General features: G+C 35.3%; 2 protein-coding genes across 4 annotated transcripts in view; one reads left to right on the forward strand and one right to left on the reverse strand.

Moving 5' to 3' along the window:
• LOC117992453 (dopamine receptor 2-like) overlaps nt 1–23,052 on the forward strand; it is a 138,556-nt gene that overhangs the window by 95,535 nt on the left and 19,969 nt on the right. The gene's annotated exons all lie outside the window — the stretch shown is intronic.
• Nucleotides 7,857–12,085, reverse strand: LOC138403857 (putative leucine-rich repeat-containing protein DDB_G0290503). Its single transcript, XM_069505949.1, has 2 exons — nt 11,966–12,085; nt 7,857–9,617 (listed from the first exon to the last, which is right to left on the reverse strand). The coding sequence occupies exons 1-2, from the start codon at nt 12,083–12,085 to the stop codon at nt 8,607–8,609; spliced, it is 1,131 nt and encodes a 376-aa protein (XP_069362050.1). The 3' UTR covers nt 7,857–8,606.

Raw genomic sequence — 23,052 nt, forward strand, 5'->3', positions numbered from 1 at the left:
TCATGACCACAATTTTTTTTTTTATGTAACCACAAATTAATGGTTTTCAGATTTTTCCCCGAATTTCTGCTAAAAGACCTACCTATGTAGCAAAAATCCACATCCGACCTTATGATACTAGAGTCGAGATATGTAATTTAATATGTAGTAATATCCAATAATTTAATTTAATTTAATTTAATTTAATTAATTTTAATTTTAATTTTAATTTAAATAATTAAATATTTAATTAATATTTAAATATATTTATTATTTAATATTTAAATAATTAATAAAATAATTTAAATTTAAATAATTTAATTTTATTAAATTAAATTAAATTAAATTAAATTAAATTAAATTAAATTAAATTAAATTAAATTAAATTAAATTAAATTAAATTAAATTAAATTAAATTAAATTAAATTAAATTAAATTAAATTAAATTAAATTAAATTAAATTAAATTAAATTAAATTAAATTAAATTAAATTAAATTAAATTAAATTAAATTAAATTAAATTAAATTAAATTAAATTAAATTAAATTAAATTAAATTAAATTAAATTAAATTAAATTAAATTAAATTAAATTAACATATAATTAAATTAAATTAAATTAAATTAATTTAATTTAATTTAATTTAATTTAATTTAATTTAATTTAATTTAATTTAATTTAATTTAATTTAATTTAATTTAATTTAATTTAATTATATGTTTAATTTAATTTAATTTAATTTAATTTAATTTAATTTAATTTAATTTAATTTAATTTAATTTAATTTAATTTAATTTAATTTAATTTAATTTAATTTAATTTAATTTAATTTAATTTAATTTAATTTAATTATATTTAATTTAATTTAATTTAAATAATAATAATAATAATTTAGGTAGGAATGGGAGTTGTACCTATAGGTTATTAAACAATTAAACAGTTATCTCAAGTATTAACTAGATTGCAGCTGTATTTCTCACTTATAAATTGGAAATATTAATTATTAATTCATGACCACAATTTAATTTTTTTATGTAACCACAAATTAATGGTTTTCAGATTTTTCCCCGAATTTCTGCTAAAAGACCTACCTATCTACCAAATTTCATGAATCTAGGTCAACGGGAAGTACCCTGTAGGTTTCTTGACAGACCGACAGATAGACAGGCAGACCTTTCCTTCCTTTTTATTACTTTTTACCCTTGGCAGTGCGAGAGATTATAAAGGGATTAGAATAGGTACAAAAAGAAGATAGAAATACTCAGGAAAAGAAAATAATACATAGGTAGATACTATGTAGGTATGTTGTTGTTAATCTGCGAGTCAAAATAATAGTCCTATGGCCTATGGATTACTTACTCGTATTTATTAGATCAAAGCAGCGTGGGTGTAGGAAATTCGCGTACACATCAAGCCGATCACTGGGTGGGTGCGGCTGTGGTTTATTCAAGAGTCAAGTTAACATTGAGTTCTGTATGCTTAGTCTGAGATTGAAACACTAGCGTTAATGGACTAAAAGCCAGACCTCCGTTATTTTATAAAAGCTAAAACTATCTATGCTCATTGTATATTCAACTTTAATACGGGACTTCTTGGGTGCCTGGCGGGAGTTGCCACGATACTAAGTGCCATGACACTTATTATCCTGCATTGCCAGATACTGGCATTCCGAAGAAAATGAAAATTAGACGAAAAATTTTATACGTCTTTGTTTTACCTGTTATCTGCCAAAGCCAATATGATCAAAACTTCATAGGCGCTGATCGTTCCTCCTTGTGTTTAGAACAATGCTGAGAGAAACTTCCAGCTTTTATAAAATAATGAAGATCTGGCCCTCACAGGCTCTTCTCTATAAGTAAAACGAACTACCTTGTTTCAAAAATCAAATTCGTCCACTTATCTAACACTTATCCAGAGTTTAAAGCGGAAACCTTGTGAAACCAAAATCGGTGGTAGGTACTGAATTCCTTACTGATTTTAGGTTAGTTTTGTTAGTATGTTTCGATCTCGAATTCTATCAACGTTGGTGAAATTTATAATCTCATACTAAGTAGAAAGGTACTCTAGTACAGGGAAAGGATGAAGGGTGTAAACAGAGCAACAGTTTGATAGTAAGAGTTGGAATTTACTTTGATGGCACAAATTTTATCAAACGACTAGCTTTTATCTGCGACTTCGTCCGCATGGATTTAGATTTTTTAATACTGTTTGAATTTTTCAAAATTGTTTCTTATTATTTTCCTACTCTATCTATATATATATAGACAGAACATGCAAAATTCAAGTTTCTGAGTCAACTGCGTAACGTTGATATCAATCAATAGGGGACACGGTACGGGCTTGCGCCGCCTGAATCCAGTGGCTCCCTGCGACTCTCTGCCATAACTTGATTAAAGGAAAGGGGCCACGACCCTCAGCAATGAGAAATACGACGCAGAGAGAGAGAGAGAGAGAGAGAGAGAAAATACTAGAAATAAAACGATTAAAATCTCAAGATGAAAGTGTCAAAGTTCGTCTTCAATTTGGGGCTACCGCACTCGATCTCAAATGTTATTTAAGAATACGGAAAGTACAATTTGTGCGTCGAATGAAGGCGCCTGCCTGTAATTGCGTTTGCGCCTTGTTGGTAACACGATAAACTCCGGAGCGACAGGAGAGTCGGGCCCTTCCTAATAAAATATAAACAATCGTATTAGCCTGTAGGTTTTTCAATTTAGCTTATTTATGATTAAAATAGAAATATGTAACACTAGCTAAGCCGTTTGCAGACCAAGAACTTAGCTAAGTCAGTTTAGCTTAGCTCTCATAGCTGGATTAGTTTTTCATACTTGTGTGTAGATCGCAAACTATGTAAAACTAACTGAAAGATTATGTAAAGCTGAGTTAGTTGTGTTTGCCGACCGCCCCTCCCGTCTCCCCTGACACTCCATTGGTTACATCCACTGACAAGACTAACTTGACTTTCGCTTAGCTGTTGTTGATGTGCATGCAACTAAGTTTATTTATAGTTAGCTTAGCTTAGCTTAGCTAAGATCGCTAGCCGGTTGCAGATTAACATAGCTCAGCTGTTGATCTGCAACCGGCTATTTTATCAAGTTCAAGCTATCTTTAAAAAAAAGTATAATTAGCTGTACAGAAGATTAATGACTTTGCTGTTTCTAAAGAGAAAAATAATCCTTGGATAGCTGCAATTTAATTTCAAATTTTTAATTTTGTACTTTCTGAATACTTATTATAAAAATTACCGAAACGCAGATTAAATTCTACGCTTAGTAAGAAGTAATCAAGTTATAATTTTAATTATTTACTTTGTTGTAAAGTCAAGTACAAAAACAGCTGTATTGAAGCTTAGGCCACACCGCGAGTTAAGCTGCTAACTTTGTTTACGTAGCTGCAGTGCCTGTTTTCATTCATCGGTTCGTATTGCGAACTACAAAGCTAAACTAAGCTATTTGAACTATGTGAGCTAACTAAGCTGGTATTGGCTGAACCTTTCCGTAAACTGACAATACTTGAGTGTCGACTAGCAGGTCACTACATCCCTCCTTTTATCCTTAGTTTTCGGTATAAACCCAGATAGTTCCTACTTAGCTTTGCTCATAAGCTCATAAGTTGGGTGAAAGCTAAGCTACGTGAACTAAGCTAAACGAAGTTAGCATACCTTAGCTCACAGTGTGGCCTGCGCTTAACCCAAATAAGCCTTCATTTAGGTCCTACCCCAGTTTTCTAAATTGTTTGCTTTTAGATTAACATCCCGGTGTTTTCCATTTTAGTGACTTACCTTGACGGTGAAACTTAGATCTGTAAGATCTAATTTTCTTCAAAATTTATTTACAAAGTGATTAAAGTTCTGGTTTGACTTTTCAGAGTATTATTCAAGCCATTTATTATTATTAGTATAATACTATAACACCGTATTTTCGCTCTCGTTTATGCCCTAGTGCGTTAATTTAATAGAATTGTATCATTTTTAACACATAACATAATCCAAATTAAAAAGCGAAGAGATAGCCTATGGTAAAGAGTTAAGGCACCGATCTCCTATTTGGTGGGTCCGGGGTACGAACCCCCTCTTAATTTTCGGAGTTATGTGCGTTTCAAGCAATTATATACGTACTATCACTTGCTTTAACGGTGAAGAAAAGCATGGTAAAGAAACCTGCATGCCAGAGCCGGAGAGCCCTCCATAATGTTTTCAGAGATGTGTGAAGTCTGCCAATCCGCAGCGTGGCAGACTAGATATGCCCAAATCCTTCTCATTCTGAAAGGAAACCCGTGCTCCGTAGTGAACCGGTGATGGGTTCTTGATGATATTATTGATGATGATGATGATGATATCCCAAATATCTACTGATACTTATTTCATTCCTAAATGTTTATGTTTTGTCTCAGAACTTTATTAACTAAACTAAAAATTATCTCAGAACTTTATTAACTAAACTAATAAAACAAACTACAAGTCTGCGACAAGTTGAGATAGCAATCGGGGTATGAGGCGGGGGGACGCCCCGCACACCCACACGTCACCCGCGCTCTGTGTGGGTGTACGGGGCGCTCCCTCCTCGATTGCCATCTCGACCTGTTGCGTACTATAGGCATATTCACGAAGTAGAAAATATAAGGGTATATTTCTTCTGTCAATAATAAGCGAAGCTGCGAGCAATAAATAATATTGTTCTCATATTTTTTCTTAGCAAGTTTGCATCGTCGCGTCGCGCGTCGTCGGTTCCAATCGCGTTCGGAACAACTTTAAATGGATTATGGGAGGCGTCGAATATTCGGTCTTCGCTACAATGAGATTATGATTAATAGAATTTGCTTGTTTCACGTCGTCCATAATAATTGGCAATTGGGTGGCTAGATTACACTGTTTGTGCAAAAATGTTTTTATTACCACCAGTTTTACATTTTTCCAGGAAAACCCTTTTTTTGCTGTGATTAATCAAAAGAAAGAAAAAGCTTTATTTTGAGCAACATTTTCTGAAAGAGGGTACGATCATCAGCAATGACGAAATAACGCTAAGAAAGATTTGCAAACCTTATTGCCTATATTACAAAAAACCTCAAAAATAAGTAATAAGAGTAATTGGTTGACCAAATTGATGTATTAAGTATACCCTACTAGCTTTTTCTCGTGACTTCAGCTGCGTTTTTTAATAATACCGTTGATTTTTTTTAAATTGCTCTATTCTGGGGGTCTATGTTATAAAGCGAAATTATATACCTAACAAATCTCAAGTTTCTATAATAATAATAAAAAAATAATAAAATCATTTATTTCCACCAAATACAATTCATATTTTTGTTAGTATTGAGACCTTAAAACTAGTTATTATAAAATTCTTACCAAAACAATACTGTGCACCTGTATTCCGAACTAGTAGAAACTGTGTCTCGGAAAACAGGGCCTCCAGCTCGGTGAATACAAAGCTAACTACATACTAACTAACATACTAACTAAACTAAAGAGCTAAAGAAAATAATATGTGTGTGGAAGTCCATGTTATCTGTGTTTGTGTGGGCGTGAGTGCGTGTGTGTGGGGGTGAAAGTGAGTGAGCATGTATAAGTGTGCATATGTGAGTATCTTTGCTATATTATGTTTGTGTACAATTGGGGTTACACTAGAATATCCAGAAGTCTTTCAGTATCCGAGTAAGTTTGTTTCAGAAGCCATTCCTTAAGAGAAGATTTATATTTATACCTATTCAAAGAGTGGAGAGAAAGAATCTTATGCAACTGGTTATAAAGATAAGGTCCAAGGAAGACAAAAAACCTACGGCTAAATGCAGTATTTCGTTTACTATATGTTGCTAGTTGGGGCCTACGACGGGTGCATTCTTGGTTGTAATTCATACACGAGTGCTGCTTCAGAGCAGTCGCGAGAACAAACAATTGACGTACTGTTAGCACCCTACAATACTCGTACAACAAATGCGTAGGATGCCAACGCGGCAAGAAGCAGCACACTTTCAGTACAGCTCTTTGTGCGCGTTCGATTTGAATAAGGTGGGTTTTAGCTGCACCACCCCAAGAGGTTATGCAATAGCTAAGGATAGACTGACATAGTGCTTGATAGACCATTTTCAAGATTTCAGGTTCGGCTGAGTGACGCAGTTTCTTGAATATATAGATAAGCTTACGTACTCTGTTTGATAGGTGTTCAATATACTTTTTAAAGGTTAGGTTGCAATCAATTACTATGCCAAGATATCCTATGGAAGTGACATTATCAATAGTTTGTTGGAGATTACTATCAGATGCGCAGCTACCCTGAATTGATGAGGCAATCAACTTTGGTAGAGAGTTACCTGAAGGAATTGTAGAGTTTCGAATGGACAAATTAAGACATTTAGTTTTAGTGATATTTAAGGTTAACAAATTGTCGTTAAGCCAGTTTCTTACGGTGTCAAAACCTTTTTGGGCCAGCCGATAAGCCTCCGACCAGGTATTAGCAGAAAAGACGAGAGCTGTATCGTCGGCATAGGAAAATATCATACCTTGATCTAGGTGAAGGTTACATAAGTCGTTCATATAGACTAAAAATAAGCTCGGGCCAAGAATACTGCCCTGTGGCACACCATGTGTAATTGGTAATTCAGAGCTTATGTAGGAATCTATTTTGACGAATTGGGTTCTTCCTGTCACGTAACTCTGAAAGAGTGATAGTTGGTTACCTCGAATTCCAAGAGACTGGAGCTTGGAAATTAGAATAGGCGTAGAAACTGTGTCGAAGGCCTTGGCCAGGTCTAGGAATAATGCTACACACTTTTCTCCTTTATCTAGCTTGCCCACTAAATGGTCTATAAGACTATGAACGGCATCAGCAGTTGACAAATTTTTACGAAATCCAAACTGGTTTTTAGACAACAGTTTACAAGACTCCAAGTAAGAAACCAGTCTAGAATTTATGATTTTCTCAAGAATTTTAGACATGGCTGGCAAGATTGAGATGGGCCTATAGTTTTCAACACGATCTCTGTCGCCTGATTTAAAGATGGGATGCAGAAGCGCTTTTTTAAATAGGTCAGGGAAGATACCTGTTTTGATACTAAGATTACAAATATATGTGAGCGGTGGAACAATTACGGTTTTATACTTTTTTAAGAATTCTGATGAGATGCCATCCCAACCGGCTGCGCAATTATTTTTTAGAGAGTTGATCATGCGTTCAACTTCGGACTCATCAGTCTCAAGTAAAACAAAGGATTCCCTGTGAGATGTAGGCAAAGGAGGTATTCGACCATTTTTGTCTATTTTATCAGCAAGTTGTCTTCCTATATTGGCAAAGTAGGAATTGGCTTCGTTAATGCAGTCTTGTTTATTAATATTAGAAAGCAAAAGTTCTCGTGCGGAGGACTGAGATTTAGATAAATTCGTTACGGACTGAATCACCTTCCACAATAATTTTGGGTTTTTACCAGCTTTGATAAATTCATTTCTTTCGTAGTCTCTTTTAACTTTATGAAGCAAATTAGAGCAATAATTGCGGTACCTTTTATAGGAAACTTTTAACACTTCATTTAAAGGATCCTTTTTGAGCTTATTATGTAACTTATCTCTATGGCGTATGCATTTCAGTAAACCTGGAGTTATCCACGGCTTGATAGGTCTGTATCTACGAGATAAGGAAATTACTTTAGTATTAGTTGATAAGGCATATAGGATGGGCTCAATTAAATTCTTGGCTGCTGAATTTGGGTCGGGTGTTAAGTATACGGAGTCAAAATTGATGTTGAGCATGTCACTGCTGAGCTTAGCTTCATCCGTCTTTGTAACAAGGGGTCGGAGATGACGATTATTTTTAATCTTAGATAAAGATACCAATACAGCATAATGGTCAGTAACCGTGGATTCTAATACTAAAATTTTAGGTGAAGCTATGGTTTTTAGGTTTGCATGGTCAAGACATGTGAACCCATGAGTTGGTATTGTATGCCCCAGGAACAGACCATTGTTAGCAAGGAAATCAAGATAGTCTAGTGATTGATTGGATAAATGATTATTTGCAATGTCAATATTAATATCTCCAACAAAAATAATATTTTTGTATGATTTATAAAATGAGAGGGCTCGATCTATAGACTGTATAAAGATTGATGGATCATTAAATGCATAAGGTCTGTAAATAGAAACAATAGCAAGATCAGAGCCAACAGTAGTTATTAGACAATTTGCTTCGGAAACTTCTGGTTCAATAGTTTTAGCATTAGATAAGTTATTTTTTATGTATATAACTACTCCATCGTTCTGGTTATAATTGCATGATGTTTGGTAAAAGCTATAGCCTTCTAGAGTGGGAACAACGGGATTACAAGAAAGCCAGCATTCAGACAAAACAATAATATCACAGGAGGTGTGAATTCTTTCCAGTAAAGTCAGTAGTCCACTAAAGTTGGCATTTAGGCTACGAATATTTTGAGTTAAAATTTTTAGGCACGACTTTGATGTCGGTAGTAAGTCAGAGCACTCGTCAGGGCTACATAGCAAAGCGTCACAAAATGAGACATTGTCCAGGTTATATAATACATCATTAACAGCTGCGAATTTGACATTTCGGTAGTGAATATTTAAATTATCGTATGTTAACAGAATTACAAAAAGAGACTAGACACTAAACAACAACGAGATTAAGAATTTAACTGTTCTAGCTGTTCAATATTCCGCACGACAATATGTTCAGAGCCCTCGGATTTTCTCAGAAATACTCGTCCATTCTTGACCCATACAAATTTATAGTTTAACTTCTTAGCTGTTTGCCTGGCAGACGCGTGTATTTTCTTCAGTTCCGAGGTCAAGTGATCTACTACATAAATTGGTTTTTTTTCGCCTCCTATACCAATATGATTCGTGTTTAGTTTATCTTCTTTATTTTTCTTATTAAAATTGATCACACTAGCTAAATATGTATCTCGGATGCGTGGACTTGAGAACTTTACAATTACAGAACGTGGACGTGGATTTCCCGGGATTATCTTAGCGACCCTGGTACATTTATGGATATCTGCGTCTGTAATACCACTACCGGTAACCTTTCCAATTTGTAAGATGACATTTGGTAAATTTTCAGCTTTGTATTCAGGTAGGCACTGTATCTCCAAGTTGCTCATTCTCGAGTGTTGCTCCATGGTGCTCAGTCGGCTATTGAGGTCTTTGACAATAGATTTAAGGTTATTATTTTCTCCTTTGAGCTCTTCTACCTGTATTAGTCTTCCTTGCAACTCTTTTTTTAGGTCCTCGTATTGATTGTTGATAAAACTCATGGCTTCCTTTATCTCATTTATTTCTTTGAACATTTCTTTAGTTTTAGTATCTAATGTTTTGGTCAGATTATTTTCCATTTTGGACAACAGGATGTTCATCTCTTCCTTCATTAGCTGTTTAACGTTATCAAGTGTGATGTCCTCCTGGGTCTGTGACATGGATGAGGGTTGCATGCGTCTAAAAGTGATGTTGGATGACGGGCTCGTCTCGGAGGATGCACCAGCAGGGCCACGTACGGGCGTATTGGTATTGTCACCTTTTGGTTGCTTAGAGCGACAGGATGGGCATATCCAATTTGATTTGCAGTCTACGGAAAACTCCTTCGATTTTGTACTCGATGTGTAGATACAGTCGAAGTGGTATCGCAGGCCGTATTTCTATACCTAGTGGTTTCGAGTTACATATACCTACGTTGCCGTTGATATGTCAATCAGTTTCTCATACATAAAGATTATATAATATAATGCTTTAGATATTAGAAATTAAATTGGGCAGACTCATTACATTTTAATACGGTGGAATGACTTTTGGGTCTTGGCTAAAATTTTGCTTAACAAGAAAATAGAATTAGAGAACCTGAATATATATATTTTTTAATTTGAAATAACCGTCAAGGGATATCTACGGATAATTTTCCGTACAACTTGGTCTGGTAATTGAGACAGCGGAGCTAATCGGATCCTACAATCCAGATGTGATATTTTTTACCTACCTACCTACCTACTGACTCAAACACAATTAAAATAAAATGAAAACTTTAGGGTGCCTAAGTTTTATTTTTCCCACAATATTAATTCGTAATAAATCTTAACGCAACATAATAATTTTTTTTGTACCAACGTTCTGGCAAATAAATGATTTTATTTATTTAACGTTATTCCTGAAATAGAAATGCTAAATGAATCATTATACATATATAATACTATATGACGGCCGCAACTTCATCCGCGTGAACGTCCTTCGGGGTTTTTAAAAATTCCGAGGGAATTCTTTGATTTTCTGGGATAAAAAGTGGCCTAAGTCCGTCCCCGGGAATCGGGATGTAAGCTAACTCTGTAAAAAAAATGATCAAAATCTGTAAAACTGTTGGGGCATAAAAAGCTAACAGACAGACACTTTCGCATTTATAATATTAGCACAGTTTAACGAAATACTACATTAGGGTAAGGGTAGATACAATGTATAGTTTTTGAAGGGATTAACATTTATTATTTAATAATTACTTGAAGATGGAAACAAATAAACTATTAATAAACTTAAATCTAAAAAAAAAGAAAACAATATTAAATTAAAACTAAAATAAATTAAATTAAATCTAAAACCTCATCGAGACCACCGCAGCGAGGCATTGTACCCAAGATGCTGGCAGCATTACCCCTTTGGATGGCCAAACTAATTCTTTGGCCAAGGTAGCTGCCAGCTCTCAGGTCCCCGGTTGACTCGATAACTCTTTTCGCAATTTAGTATTAGTATTAGTATGTTATTATTTATATATTATTCTACATTAGTATGTTACTATGGATGTAATAAAAAGGAAAGGTGACTGACTGATCTATCAACGCACAACTAAAGTACTGGACGGATCTTTTTTCCACACTATATAATCACAATATATCCAGTCGCCTCGTGGATTGTGTGGGCTGAGAAAATAGCTATAATTAATTCCCTGTCTCGTGTATAACTTTTTTCGTAAACACACTCAATTTCAAGTGATTTTAATCATTAGATATTAGTCGGTATGAGATGTCAACAGCGTATTTAACGAGTTTACTAAAATAATTAATTCAAAATTCTTCGTTTTACTTTTGGACACACACGTTTTGTTTTTTAGTGTGGAAGAAAAATACTATCGAGTATATACTTAACAACAACAAAAGCATAATAAAAATGGTTGTAATATTTTTTCTTTATTCCTCCTTCAGTGGTTACTACTAACATCTGTAAAGTTAGAATAAGATTTTACATCTCACCAACTTTGACAGAATTCAAGCTTCGAAACACTTCAAAGTAAAAAGCGTTAAAGTAAAATGGACCTTAAAAGTCTTATTCAAAAGCTCCAGTTCATCCAAGCACCAAAAGCCAGCGCTCCAAGCGGAAACGTTGCGACATTAAAATTGGTGACACTGGATTTTTTATTTTAAATCAAAGCTCTTTAGGCCCATTTTACTCTGATGTTTATCGACGCTCGAATTCTATCAATGTTGGGTGAGATGTAAAATCTCATACAACTGGTTCGCAGTATACGCTTAGATTAACGGTCGCAATTACGGTAGCAAGCGGGATGGAAAATTGTCCGTATCCCCCTAACGGCTTCCGTCAAATTAAAAACGTCCATCCGGAACTTAACCGAAATCTATTCCACGGGGCACACTGACCCCTATTATACTTAATAGGGGTCACTGATGGGAGATTGCACGGTTTTTAACGTACAGTACAGTCACATTTTTGTACATCCGCAAAAGGGTAACTTTATTTTTAGATGTAGATAAACGATGCGATAAGAGTTATTGTCTACATTATCTATAGTGTATAATCATTTTTAAAATGAGGACTTTTTATCAGACTTTCGAACAATGTTTTCTTTTCTTCAATGTGTTAGCAACCCTGGCTCGCCTTTCTTGCACTTTGGAACGGATGAAACCCCAAAGCGTTTATTTGAACTACGTGTCACGTGTCCTCCCCGTTGCCACTTCAGCTTCGCAACCCGTTGAGCTATATCAGTTACTTTGATTCTCCTACGGATCTCCTCAACTCCGAATAGAGAAACTCCAAGCATCGCTCTCTCTATCACCCGTTGTGTGACATTGAGCCCATATTTAGCGACCAAAGTCAAAGTCATGACCATGTCTCGAAACCATAATTATGTCATCACAGGAAACACGCACTGTTCGAAGATTCTGGTCTTTAGTGATCTCACTAACGATAATACTTAATATATAATGCAAACGTCGATTAATCAATCGACACTCGAATTCGAAAAAATGAACTTGATTTGATTATCAAGTCTAAACTTAAATGTACCTACACGTCACAACTCAATATTCAACAAAGGCAATCGGGTCTAATTCTATGACCTGCCTCTACCCACGCATTATTCAGAAATTCTTCTGAATATAAGATCTTCATATAATATGAAATTTCCTCACGAGTTGAATACCTCTTCGAATGCTCTATGTAAAACGCTCATCTTTTGTCTCGCAAGAACTGTAGTGCCCATAGACTTAGAATTTTTTCGTTACTATTCTAAGCCTATGGTAGTGCCATAAGCCTACAAGAACCATTGTTCGACAAAAAGTAAGTAGGTACTGCATAGATCTTTGGATCTTCTCAAACGTTTTCTGTACCTACTATTATTGTAGGTATGTTATGTTGAAATAATAGGTATGTTGAATCCATTGAATCGCGCAAAGAAGCAAATAGTGTCAATTTTTAAATAAACGATAGTGCAGTCAATTTCTAAATTAAATTTTTCTTTTTCTTAGTTCTTCTTTTTATTTGCTTTTCAGTTGGGCTGTAAAATATCTCAATTTTCATAGCCTCTGTTTCCAAAGTTTTTAAGTAATTTTTTTTTGTTACGTTTAGAACTTTCTTTTCTTTTGTTAGAAAAGGTTGTTATTTATTCGTTTAATCACGAATTTGAGCTAATTTAATGTAAACTGTTTCCGGAACAAAAAAGAATCATTATTCTCCTTAGAGACTTTAGGAAAGGAACAAAATTATGTCACTGAGACCTAAGTGTTTGCGTTAGTGTCGAATCAAGAATCGACAGACATTTTTGTTCGATGAAATTCTATCCTCTTTAGTATAGAGTATAGAATTCCAGTGAACAAAAATGTTTAAGTAGGTACCTACCTATACCTATATATATAGCGGTACGGGTTTTTCTAAGGTAAGGCCCTAGCCTTACTAAAACTAGAAAAACCCGTAACCGTTTCTTTTTAGGGTTCCGTACCTCAAAAGGAAGAACGGAACCCTTATAGGATCACTTTGTTGTCTGTCTGTCTGTCCGTCTGTCAATAAACCTACAGGGTACTTCCCGTTGACCTAGAATCATGAAATTTGGCAGGTAGGTGGGTCTTATAGCTGGCTTTAGAGGAAAAATCTGAAAACTGAGAATTTGTGGTCACATCACACCAAAAAATATTAAATTGTAGTCATAAACTAATAATTAGTATTTTCAATACGCGAAGTAAGATATCAAGTGGGGTATCATATGAAAGGGCTTCACTTGTACAAAACAGATTTTTATTTATTTTTATGCATAGTGTATGAATTATCATGCAAAGTGTCGAAAATATACGACTGTAGTACGGAACCCTCGTTGCGCGAGTTAGACTCGCACTTGGCCGGTTTTTTCCAAGTGGGCTGGGTGAATGAGGAAGGTGGAGGACCGTATGTAGTGGTGCGCTCTCCAAAAGGCCTATGTGCTTAGCAAATAGTAGCACATACAGGATGGATGGATAAAAGACTCACTCAATTAGGTACTTACCAACACAATCAATTTGAAGACGATGTTGCAAGAATACTAAAATATTCTTACATCAATTATTAATGATAAATGATGATCGTGACCTGAAATATTTGATTCATAATTATATCTAGATTTCATCTGATTTTGTAGATTTATCACTTGCTTGTCACTGTTTATTTTTAGGCTTCCGTACCTCAAAAGGAAAAACAGAACCCTTATAGGATCACTGTGTTGTCTGTCTGTCTGTCAAGAAACCTACAGGGTACTTCCCACCTAGAATCATGTTTTTCACCTAAATTTGGCAGGTAAGTAGGTTTTATAGCAGACATTCGGGGAAAAATCTGAAAACCGTGAATTTGTGGTTACATCACACACAAAAAAATTAATTGTGGTCATGAACTAAAAATTAGTAGGTATTTTCAATTTTCGAAGTAAGATATCTATATTATCAAGTAGGATATCATATGAAAGGGCTTCATCTGTGCATTCTAAAACAGATTTTTATTTATTTTTATGCATAGTGTTTGAATTATCATGCAAAGTGTCGAAAATATACGACTGTAGTAGGGAACCCTCGTTGCTCGAGCCTGACTCGCACTTGGCCGGTTTTTTGCAACAGCAGTATTCATAGACAGGGTTGCGATAAACTTTCCATTCCGGTCGTTTAGTTCCATAAAATGAACAACTTGTATCTCACGTACCTCTGGGTACTTTCATTTTAATAGTTCGATACAGTAAAACGTTGCGACTGATCGTAAAGACTTGAGAGGGGTTATATCTTTAAAATTGAATTTTAAAATAGTAGATTTTACACTTACTTGATATTTTACAGCTCCGTTGCATTCTAGCAAAACTATTAGGTAACTATTTCAAAGATTTGAAGAAAACTATATGTAGGTAGGCGAAGGAGAGAGCTATGCTTGGAGTTTCTTTACGTGATCAAATCAGAAATGAGGAGATCCGTAGGAGAACTAGAGTAACCGACATAGCTCAACGGGTTGCGATGCTGAAGTGGCAATGGGCAGGGCACATAGTTCGTACAACCGATAGACGTTGGGGTCCCAAGGTGCTAGAATGGCGACCTCGCACCGGAAGACGCAGCGTTGGAAGACCCCCTACTAGGTGGACGGACGACATCAGACGAGTAGCAGGGAGCCGCTGGATCCAGGCGGTGCAAGACCGTGGCGTGTGGAAGTCCCTACAAGAGACCTATGTCCAGCAGTGGACGTCTATTGGTTGATGATGATGATGATGATGATGATGATGATGATGATGATATGTAGGTATATTACGGTAAACGGACCTTTTAAAGCAAAGGAATGAGTAATCAGGCCACCTGAGTTAAGTTGAGCCATGAATCATGATTCACGAACCACTGCCCATGAACATGATAAATCTCACAAATTATTTGCAACACTCCAGCAGTTTATTTTCGTAAAATATCCATAAACTAGATGATGCCCACGACTTTGTCCGCGTGGATTTAGGTTTTTAAAAATCCCATGTCCTTCCCCGGGATGCAAGCTATCTCTGTATCAAAATTCGTCAAAATCGATTGAAAAGATGGGCCGTGAAAGGCTAGCAGACAGACAGATCGATAGACACACTTTCGGATTTATAATATTAGTACGGAAGAATGGATTATAGCCTTATAACCTTCTTAGATAATCCCTCTATCTATCGATGGAAACCGCACGTATGAAAATCTGTAGGTGAGATTATCCCAAGCAAACACGAACTCAGCGCGGCGGGGGACTTTAATTTATAATATTACTAGCTTATGCCCGCGACTACGTTCGCGTGGACTACACAAATTTCAAACCCCTTTTTCACCCCCTTAGGGGTTGAATTTTCAAAAATCCTTTCTTAGCGGATGCCTACGTTATAATAGCTACCTGCATGCCAAATTTCAGCTTGATCCGTCCAGTAGTTTGAACTGTGCGTTGATAGATCAGTCAGTCAGTCAGTCAGTCAGTCAGCCATTCAGTCAGTCAGTCACCTTTTCCTTTTATATATTTAGATGTAGTGACAGTGAAGCGCTTGATATAGCTATATTTTTCTATCGCTCTTGAGCACGTGAAGTAGGTAGGTACCTGGAATAAATTAAGGCGTGCAAACAGCCAGATTCATTAGCGCGTAACATAGTCGTCGTCACGCCCATCGGTTTGATCTACTCCGGGAATTTGCTGTTGCATACTAAATAAAGGCTTTAAGTCATTACATTGAATATAATTAAAATGCGCCTATCCAACTACGACTTGTAGACAAAATCTAAGTATACTGTACACGCCAAGATTGGGAAGAAAAACATGTTTTTTTTTTGTAAATCTTTGAATTTCGAACATCATCGGACAAAGCCCTCCCTATGGGAACTTGGGTGAGTTCGACACATTACCGTAACCCCCGTTCCCACTTGTCGTTTGTCGTTTATCGCTTGATGTTCCAGTGGCAGTACATTTTGACGCAAAATCGGTTTCTGACAATTGTCTTCAGCTTCATATAAAATGTTCTACCACTGGAACATCCGATTTAAATCCGGGCCCTACAAACGACAAGTAGGAACGGGAGATAAGGAATGGCCTTAATATTCCAGACTCACTCAAGTTCCCAACCAATAAGCTTGACAATGACCAACGATCTCTATATTATAGTACATTAGACGGTTCATTCCCAAGAAAAAATGTTTGCAGCTCGTTTTTACTTACAACTTGATGTCCAGTATCCTACTTAATGTGATAGTTTTGTACACCACTTCATAGAACACGATTTTTGTTTAAAATACCTAAAGTTACCTATTGGTTCTAAAGTTACCAATTTAGTTCAATAACGATGATGATGTCACGTAACCAGCGGCATCGTGGTTTCCTCACATTTCTCTTCCTGCTACGTGGTACTTTAAGAAAAAAGGTCCATTGATTAAGTGTAGGACTAATGACATGCCCTATCCACTTCCATTTGCACCTGGACCCTTTCAAAAGCTAATAGAAGTGCAAATTGCTTCCCACATTGGACGTTTTGTGACGCCATGTAGCTTTTGATACTGTAAGAAGGCCTTTGTCCAATCGGACTGCCTTTTCAGACGATAGAGCTAACGTTGGAACCAGTATGCAATAAAAGTCTGGTTTATTAAGTTTATACGTGGGACGTGCTGGCTAGTTGTGACAACGCATTTTAATCGATTGCGATTTTTTATACAATGTTGAACCAAGCTAGTAACTGGATAGGTGACCGACTTTGGAGGTCTGAATATGTCCCGGAAATAACGTATCACTAACATCTGATAATAACTAAGAGTCGAAATCTCGTTCTTTCTGTCGAGTTGTAGGAAATAATTTAGGAGCCAATCGTTATTCGTTTTATCATCCCGAGAAAACTCCTACCATTATGTCATTTATGGGAAGAAGTCATGACCCTCAGCTTAGAGGAACATGATTCAGAGAGATCTTTATAGATCTTTATATCAATATAAAAATAGCCCGAATATTTATTTGACAGGCATTTCTTCAATGTTGGTTCAAGAAAGGCTCAACTTTTGTAATATGAGATGGCGTATTTTCCAATAAATAAAAGCTAAGTACACTTTATCCAATAAACCTATTTCATTCAGCTTTTATTCTATTTTTAATCCAATATTTTATTTGTGGAAAATTCTCCTTTGTCGGAATCACTCCTCTCGAAACGTGAAACTCCCACGTATACAATCTGACATTTAAAATGCAATAGACATTGTTACATGTTTGCTTCTTAGGATGCTTGTCCACTGAACTGAGAAGGCTGGGTGTGTTGACCAATCAGTTTATTGAGATTGAAGTGATTTTTTAATTATCTAGGCTTGCGTTAGGAATAAACCTATGGTCTGCTGAACACGTCTCCAATCCGCTTCTTTTCAGTGATTAGGTATCCTTAAAAAGTCACTAATATTATCACAATTATTTAAAGTCCTTTTGTAGCCCCTATCTGATTCAAAAAGCCAACCACAAAAGTGAAAACGTGTTTTTTTTCAAGTAGATACAATTTATCTCTCGCAGGAAGTAGCTGTACGTACCTTTGGGAAGCCGGAACGAATCAGCTATAAAGATGACTTTAGAACTCCACAACTAACTAATTTACACTCCCCAGTCTCCTAGACTAGACTAGACTTTTTAAATTATAGATTTCTTCTTCTTCTCAATCGTTCACTCCTGACGGTTGTGGCTATGAATTTTACACTGCTGCTCGTGCGATCTCTATCCAGCGACTTCTGTTGGTGGCATTACCAACTACAAATTATAGATTTGCCTTGCTTCAAAGTCTGAGTATCTAAATATATAGGTAAAAGGAAAAGGTGACTGCCTGACTGACTGACTGATCTAGCAACGCACAGCTCAAACTACTGGACGGATCGGGCTGAAATTTGGCATGCAGATAGATAGCTGTTATGACGTAGGCATCCGCTAAGAAAGGATTTTTGAAAATTAACCCCTAAGGTGAAATAGAGGTTTAAATTTTGTGTAGTCCACGCGGACGAAGTCGCAAGCATAAGTTAGTTATCTATATAAATACAACAACGCTTTTACATCGACAAAGCGTTTCAAACGCTCCTAGAGTGCTGTCACAAAAGTTCTGCTACGGCTGCAGAGCAGTTACAATAAAGGATCATGAATAACACTATAATGTAACTTATGATCCTTATGATATACATACATACGTCCGTACATACTTCTCTTCTATGACCTTTTCGATTAGAAAACCAGCTCAACCGTCTGACAATTTCATTATAAAATGCCATGCTTGTGATTATCAACAAGGAGTCATATGTGACTGCCCGAACATTGAAAAAGTAACAGAGTACAAATATTTAGGAGTGATAATTGATCAACATCTAAATTGGTATAAACAAATAGACAGTCTGATAAAGAGAACCAGAAATCTTATATGGATCTTTAAAAAACTACGCCATGTTGTACCACCTGAACTATTAAAAACTATATATATCGCACTGGGACAATCAAATTTAATGTACTGTATTCCTGCCTGGGGTAGTGCATGTAAGACCCAACTCATTCACCTAGAGAGAGCAAAAGATCCCTATTAAAAGTAATGTATTTCAGACCATTCCTGTACCCAACACATAGTCTCTATACAACAGCCAAATTATTAACCATTAGACAACTATACATCTTACAAACTATAGCTCGGGTTCACCGCACTACTGAATATAATAGCTCACTCCAAGGTAGAAGACATAACCACGCAGTCATCAACACTGTTTCAAGTAATAGGACCCACTTTGTTGGCAGGCAATATAAAAACCTTTCAACCTACTTAAGTATATAACAAATTAAATAGAACCTTAAACATATACTGTGACGTTGTAAATTTTGAACTACTAATTAGCGTTTCGCTTTTAATAAAAATTTATTTTTTTCGTTCCAGGAAAATCTCACTTCTTTTCGCCCATGGCTTCGCCTGGAAAAATACAATAGTCATAAATTTTAGTCATCCTAACGTATTTTCAATGTTTCATCAGTTATGGTGAGTGAAAAATCAAGTAATGTGGATTCGACAAAATGGCGGTTTGGTTAGAGAAAATCCTAATTTTATGATTTCATTCCAGTTCCAGTTATTTTATCTTCCCAAATAAATGAGGATAATGGGTTGTGGGTGGACTTCTGAAAACCATTGGTGGCCAGGAGTTCAATAGGTGAGTTGTGTTTGATCGGGAAAATTCCACGTGTCGAAATTTTCACACAGCACAAATTATAATCTTGTTTTTCTTTGTTACAGGGTTTACGTTTTAATTTTATGTTTCTAGCAAATTTCATTTATAACACCTCATATACATTACAAGGGAGTCGACGGCTAGCTTCTATTCTTTACTAGGTAGATAGATCAAGTAAAGTAAATTATTTTTTTTCCTCTAATCTTTGTAAGGTGGTAGATTATTCCGTATCCGGGTATATTTCTATTCCGCACAATTTATCACCCTTACAAATGGCGCCCGAACGTTTTTTTTATATAGTTATTTCTGTATATTTTGAGAAATTTTGTAAATTTTATGAAATGTACTCCGCTGATTGTACAATTTTCTAAGTAGTGACACATTGCAAAGAGCACTAAGCTGTTTTTTATGGTTAACTAACTAAATAATAACTAATAGTTAGAAATTTTGTTTGATAGTTTAAGTAATTTTCTGAGTATAGTCCAACATTGGTTTTTTTTTTCTTATTTAATTAACACATTATAAATGGTGCTTATGCCGTTTAATTATGTTATCGACTTACCTTGGAGGTGTATAAGTGAATGTTTGCCTTCAGTTTAGTAATAAACATTGCTTAACTGAGTTGTTGTTGGGTATTGCTTTCAATAGTAAGTACATCTTATGTTTGAAAATTCCGGTAACTTAGTATAATTAAAGTTTTGAAACGCTATGTGCTGTTAACTAGTTACACACATACATTTATAAATACTAAGAGTTACAACTTGTGAAACTAAATATATAAACTATATTCAGAGATTACATTAAGTTCAAGTATGAAGTTATGAACAATTTTTTTTTCAGTGACTTGATACTTCATTATTTTGTTGAAATTTTGTTTAGAGCTGTGTTAAGGTTATGATAAAAGCTACTTCACACACAAAACATGTTAAGTTTAAGTGAATGCTGGTAGTTTAAAGTGACATTTAGAAACAGATTTTGTTGTATTTTAGGTTATGTGTTAAAAGTGTAAAGTAACAGTCATCAAACCATTGCACAATCTCTTTGTTTTTTTTTAAAGATAATATGCTATTCAGAGTTCATTGCAACTTTGTTGCCTGTTTACTTTTGTAATTGTAAAGGTTGTAACACACTGTGTACTCATAAAGGTGATACTGCACCTTACAATCATTTATTCAATTTTGGGAAGTTTATTTTGTTATATTTTGTTTACTATAGTAATAATATGTGCTTGTATTATTAACAATATTTTGGAATAGGAACATAATTGATAAAATAGTTAGGATAGACTTAAGAATATTGTTTTTGTTGTGTATTTTGCTTGTGTATATTTAATAGTTTAAATAACTTCTTTTGTGTTTGTGTTTAACCAATTTGTATAAGGCTAAACATAGACAGTTACACAAGCTCGATATTTTGTTAAATGTGTTTTGACTTAACAAAATGGAACAGACTTTTGCCCAGTTTCATTCACTTTTGAAGGACGAATTGTGTTATGAGGTATCCATTCGTTCCGAAACTCCAGCACCTACAGTGCTAGGTTTAAAGAAACAGTTAAAACAATTAATTCAGGAAATTCCTTCTGAATCAATTTTAGAGACAGATTTCTCTTCTGAAAGTGAGTTAGGGGTTATTACTAAAAAACTTCAAGACTTAGAAGATTTATTAAAAAAGTGTTCTGACACTAAAGATAGACATGCCCTCTGTAGGTCTAAAGCTTTAGCTTCACATTTGTACTTTAGAATTTTGAGAATACAGTGTTCCGAACTCAGCTTAATAAGTAGGAAGAGTGAATTACATACAAAGTTGCAGAGTTTGATTTCCAGATTAGATGCTGACAATGAGTCGTCTCACGACGAATCACTGGATTCCGAGAGTACCGCCGTTGACTGCACTGGTGATAAAAATGTTGCCAAGTGGAAGTTAAATTTCAACGGACAGGGTGATCCGCGCAGTTTCATCGAACGCGTTGAGGAATATAAAAGATCTTATGGCGTTTCAGATGGAAAATTATTTGTTTCTGCATTTCATCTTTTTACAGGCCGAGCATTGTTATGGTACAGAGGCAACAAATGTCAAGTTTCGTCTTGGTCAGAATTGAAAACTTTATTTTTAGAGGAATTTGATGCAGTAGATTATGACTACAGGTTGCTAGGTGAAATTCGAGCAAGAACACAAGGCTCTGAAGAACCTGTGTCTATCTATTTCGCTATAATGTTTTGCATGTTTTCAAGGTTGTCAACACCACTTTCCGAAGAACAAAAGTTACAAATTTTATTACATAATATTCGCCCTTTTTACTCAGAACAATTAGCTCTTGTTGACATTAAGTCTGTCGCAATGTTGAAGGAAAAGTGTCGCAAACTAGAGGCTGCGAGGCAGCGTTCCGCCTTATTTTCTGAGCCTACTAACAGTAAGGCAACTTTAAGTTCAGAGTTTGCTTACAAACAAGTGACAAAACAGATAAACACACTTTCAGTCACACCTGCACCTAAGGTTGATACAAGTAAAGGCACTGATTTTTTCGAAAACAAATAAACAACTATGTTACAAGTGCGGCAAGGGTAACCATTCCTTTAAATTTTGCAGGACAGTTCCGAAATTTATTAGATGTTTTTCGTGTGGACGTCAGAACTTTACAGTAAAGACATGTCCAAGTTGTAGTAAAAAGGCGACTAGTAAACCCGCTCCGGACAAAAATTCAAAAAACTAATTAGTAAGAACTGTGCAGAGACACAAGTAAAGAACTTGGTCATTAACAACAAAACATCCCTTTTACCTGACACAGTTCTGTATTCAGTGGATAAACGAGACTTTAGGCCACATTTAAAGGTTTTTGTTGACGGTTTTGAGATTACAGGTTTACTAGATTCCGGTGCTTGCGCGTCAATTTTGGGTAACCAGGCGCACAAGGTTTTTTTGAGATTCGGTTATAAATTGCATAGCAGTATTGATACCACATTTTCAGTGGCAAATGGAGACAAACTTGATTGCATGGGTTATATGTTTATTCCGATTACTTATAATTCCGTAACTCACATAATAAAATTTTTTGTAGTACCCTCTATAATAGCGGATGTTATTTTTGGCTGTGACTTTTGGAAAACATTTCAGTTAGCCCCTGGCATTTTTGATAATTTAGAATTAATTAAGGCACCTTCTCAATTTTACAATATTTGTGCGATTGATAATGAACAAATTCATACCATCACTTCTTTTGAAAACTTATCATCTCAACAGAAAGAATTAGCCCAATCTGTAGTAAATAAATTTTTAGATATTTCTTCAGCGAAAATTGGATTGGGTAGAACAAAATTAATTGAACATGTTATTGACACCGGTGATGCCTTGCCAATAAAAATAAAACAATATCCACTTTCTCCCGAAAAGAAGGAAGCTTTAAGTAAAGAGTTAGATAGGATGCTGGAAATGGACGTAGTTACTCCGAGTGAAAGCCCTTGGAATAACCCAGCAATTTTAGTGAAAAAGGCAAATGGAGACTGGAGATTTTGCCTAGATTGCAGGAAATTAAATTCAGTGACAAAGGGGGATTCATACTCAATACCGTACATTCCACAAATTCTAGATAGCTTGAAAGAGGCAAGGTTTTTATCATCGATTGATTTAAGTTCAAGTTTCTGGC

This window comes from Maniola hyperantus, chromosome 21, assembly GCF_902806685.2.
Source record: "Maniola hyperantus chromosome 21, iAphHyp1.2, whole genome shotgun sequence".
NCBI classification, from domain to species: domain Eukaryota; kingdom Metazoa; phylum Arthropoda; class Insecta; order Lepidoptera; family Nymphalidae; genus Maniola; species Maniola hyperantus.

What these genes read in the sequence shown, in the direction of transcription:
- LOC138403857 (XM_069505949.1), bottom strand. Translation starts at nt 12,085, where the DNA reads ATGGTCATGACTTTGACTTTGGTCGCTAAATATGGGCTCAATGTCACA. An exon ending in AGATCCGTAGGAGAATCAAA is followed by an intron (nt 9,618 to 11,965) that starts GTAACTGATATA and finishes CACTAGGTATAG; the next exon opens with AAATACGGCCTGCGATACCA.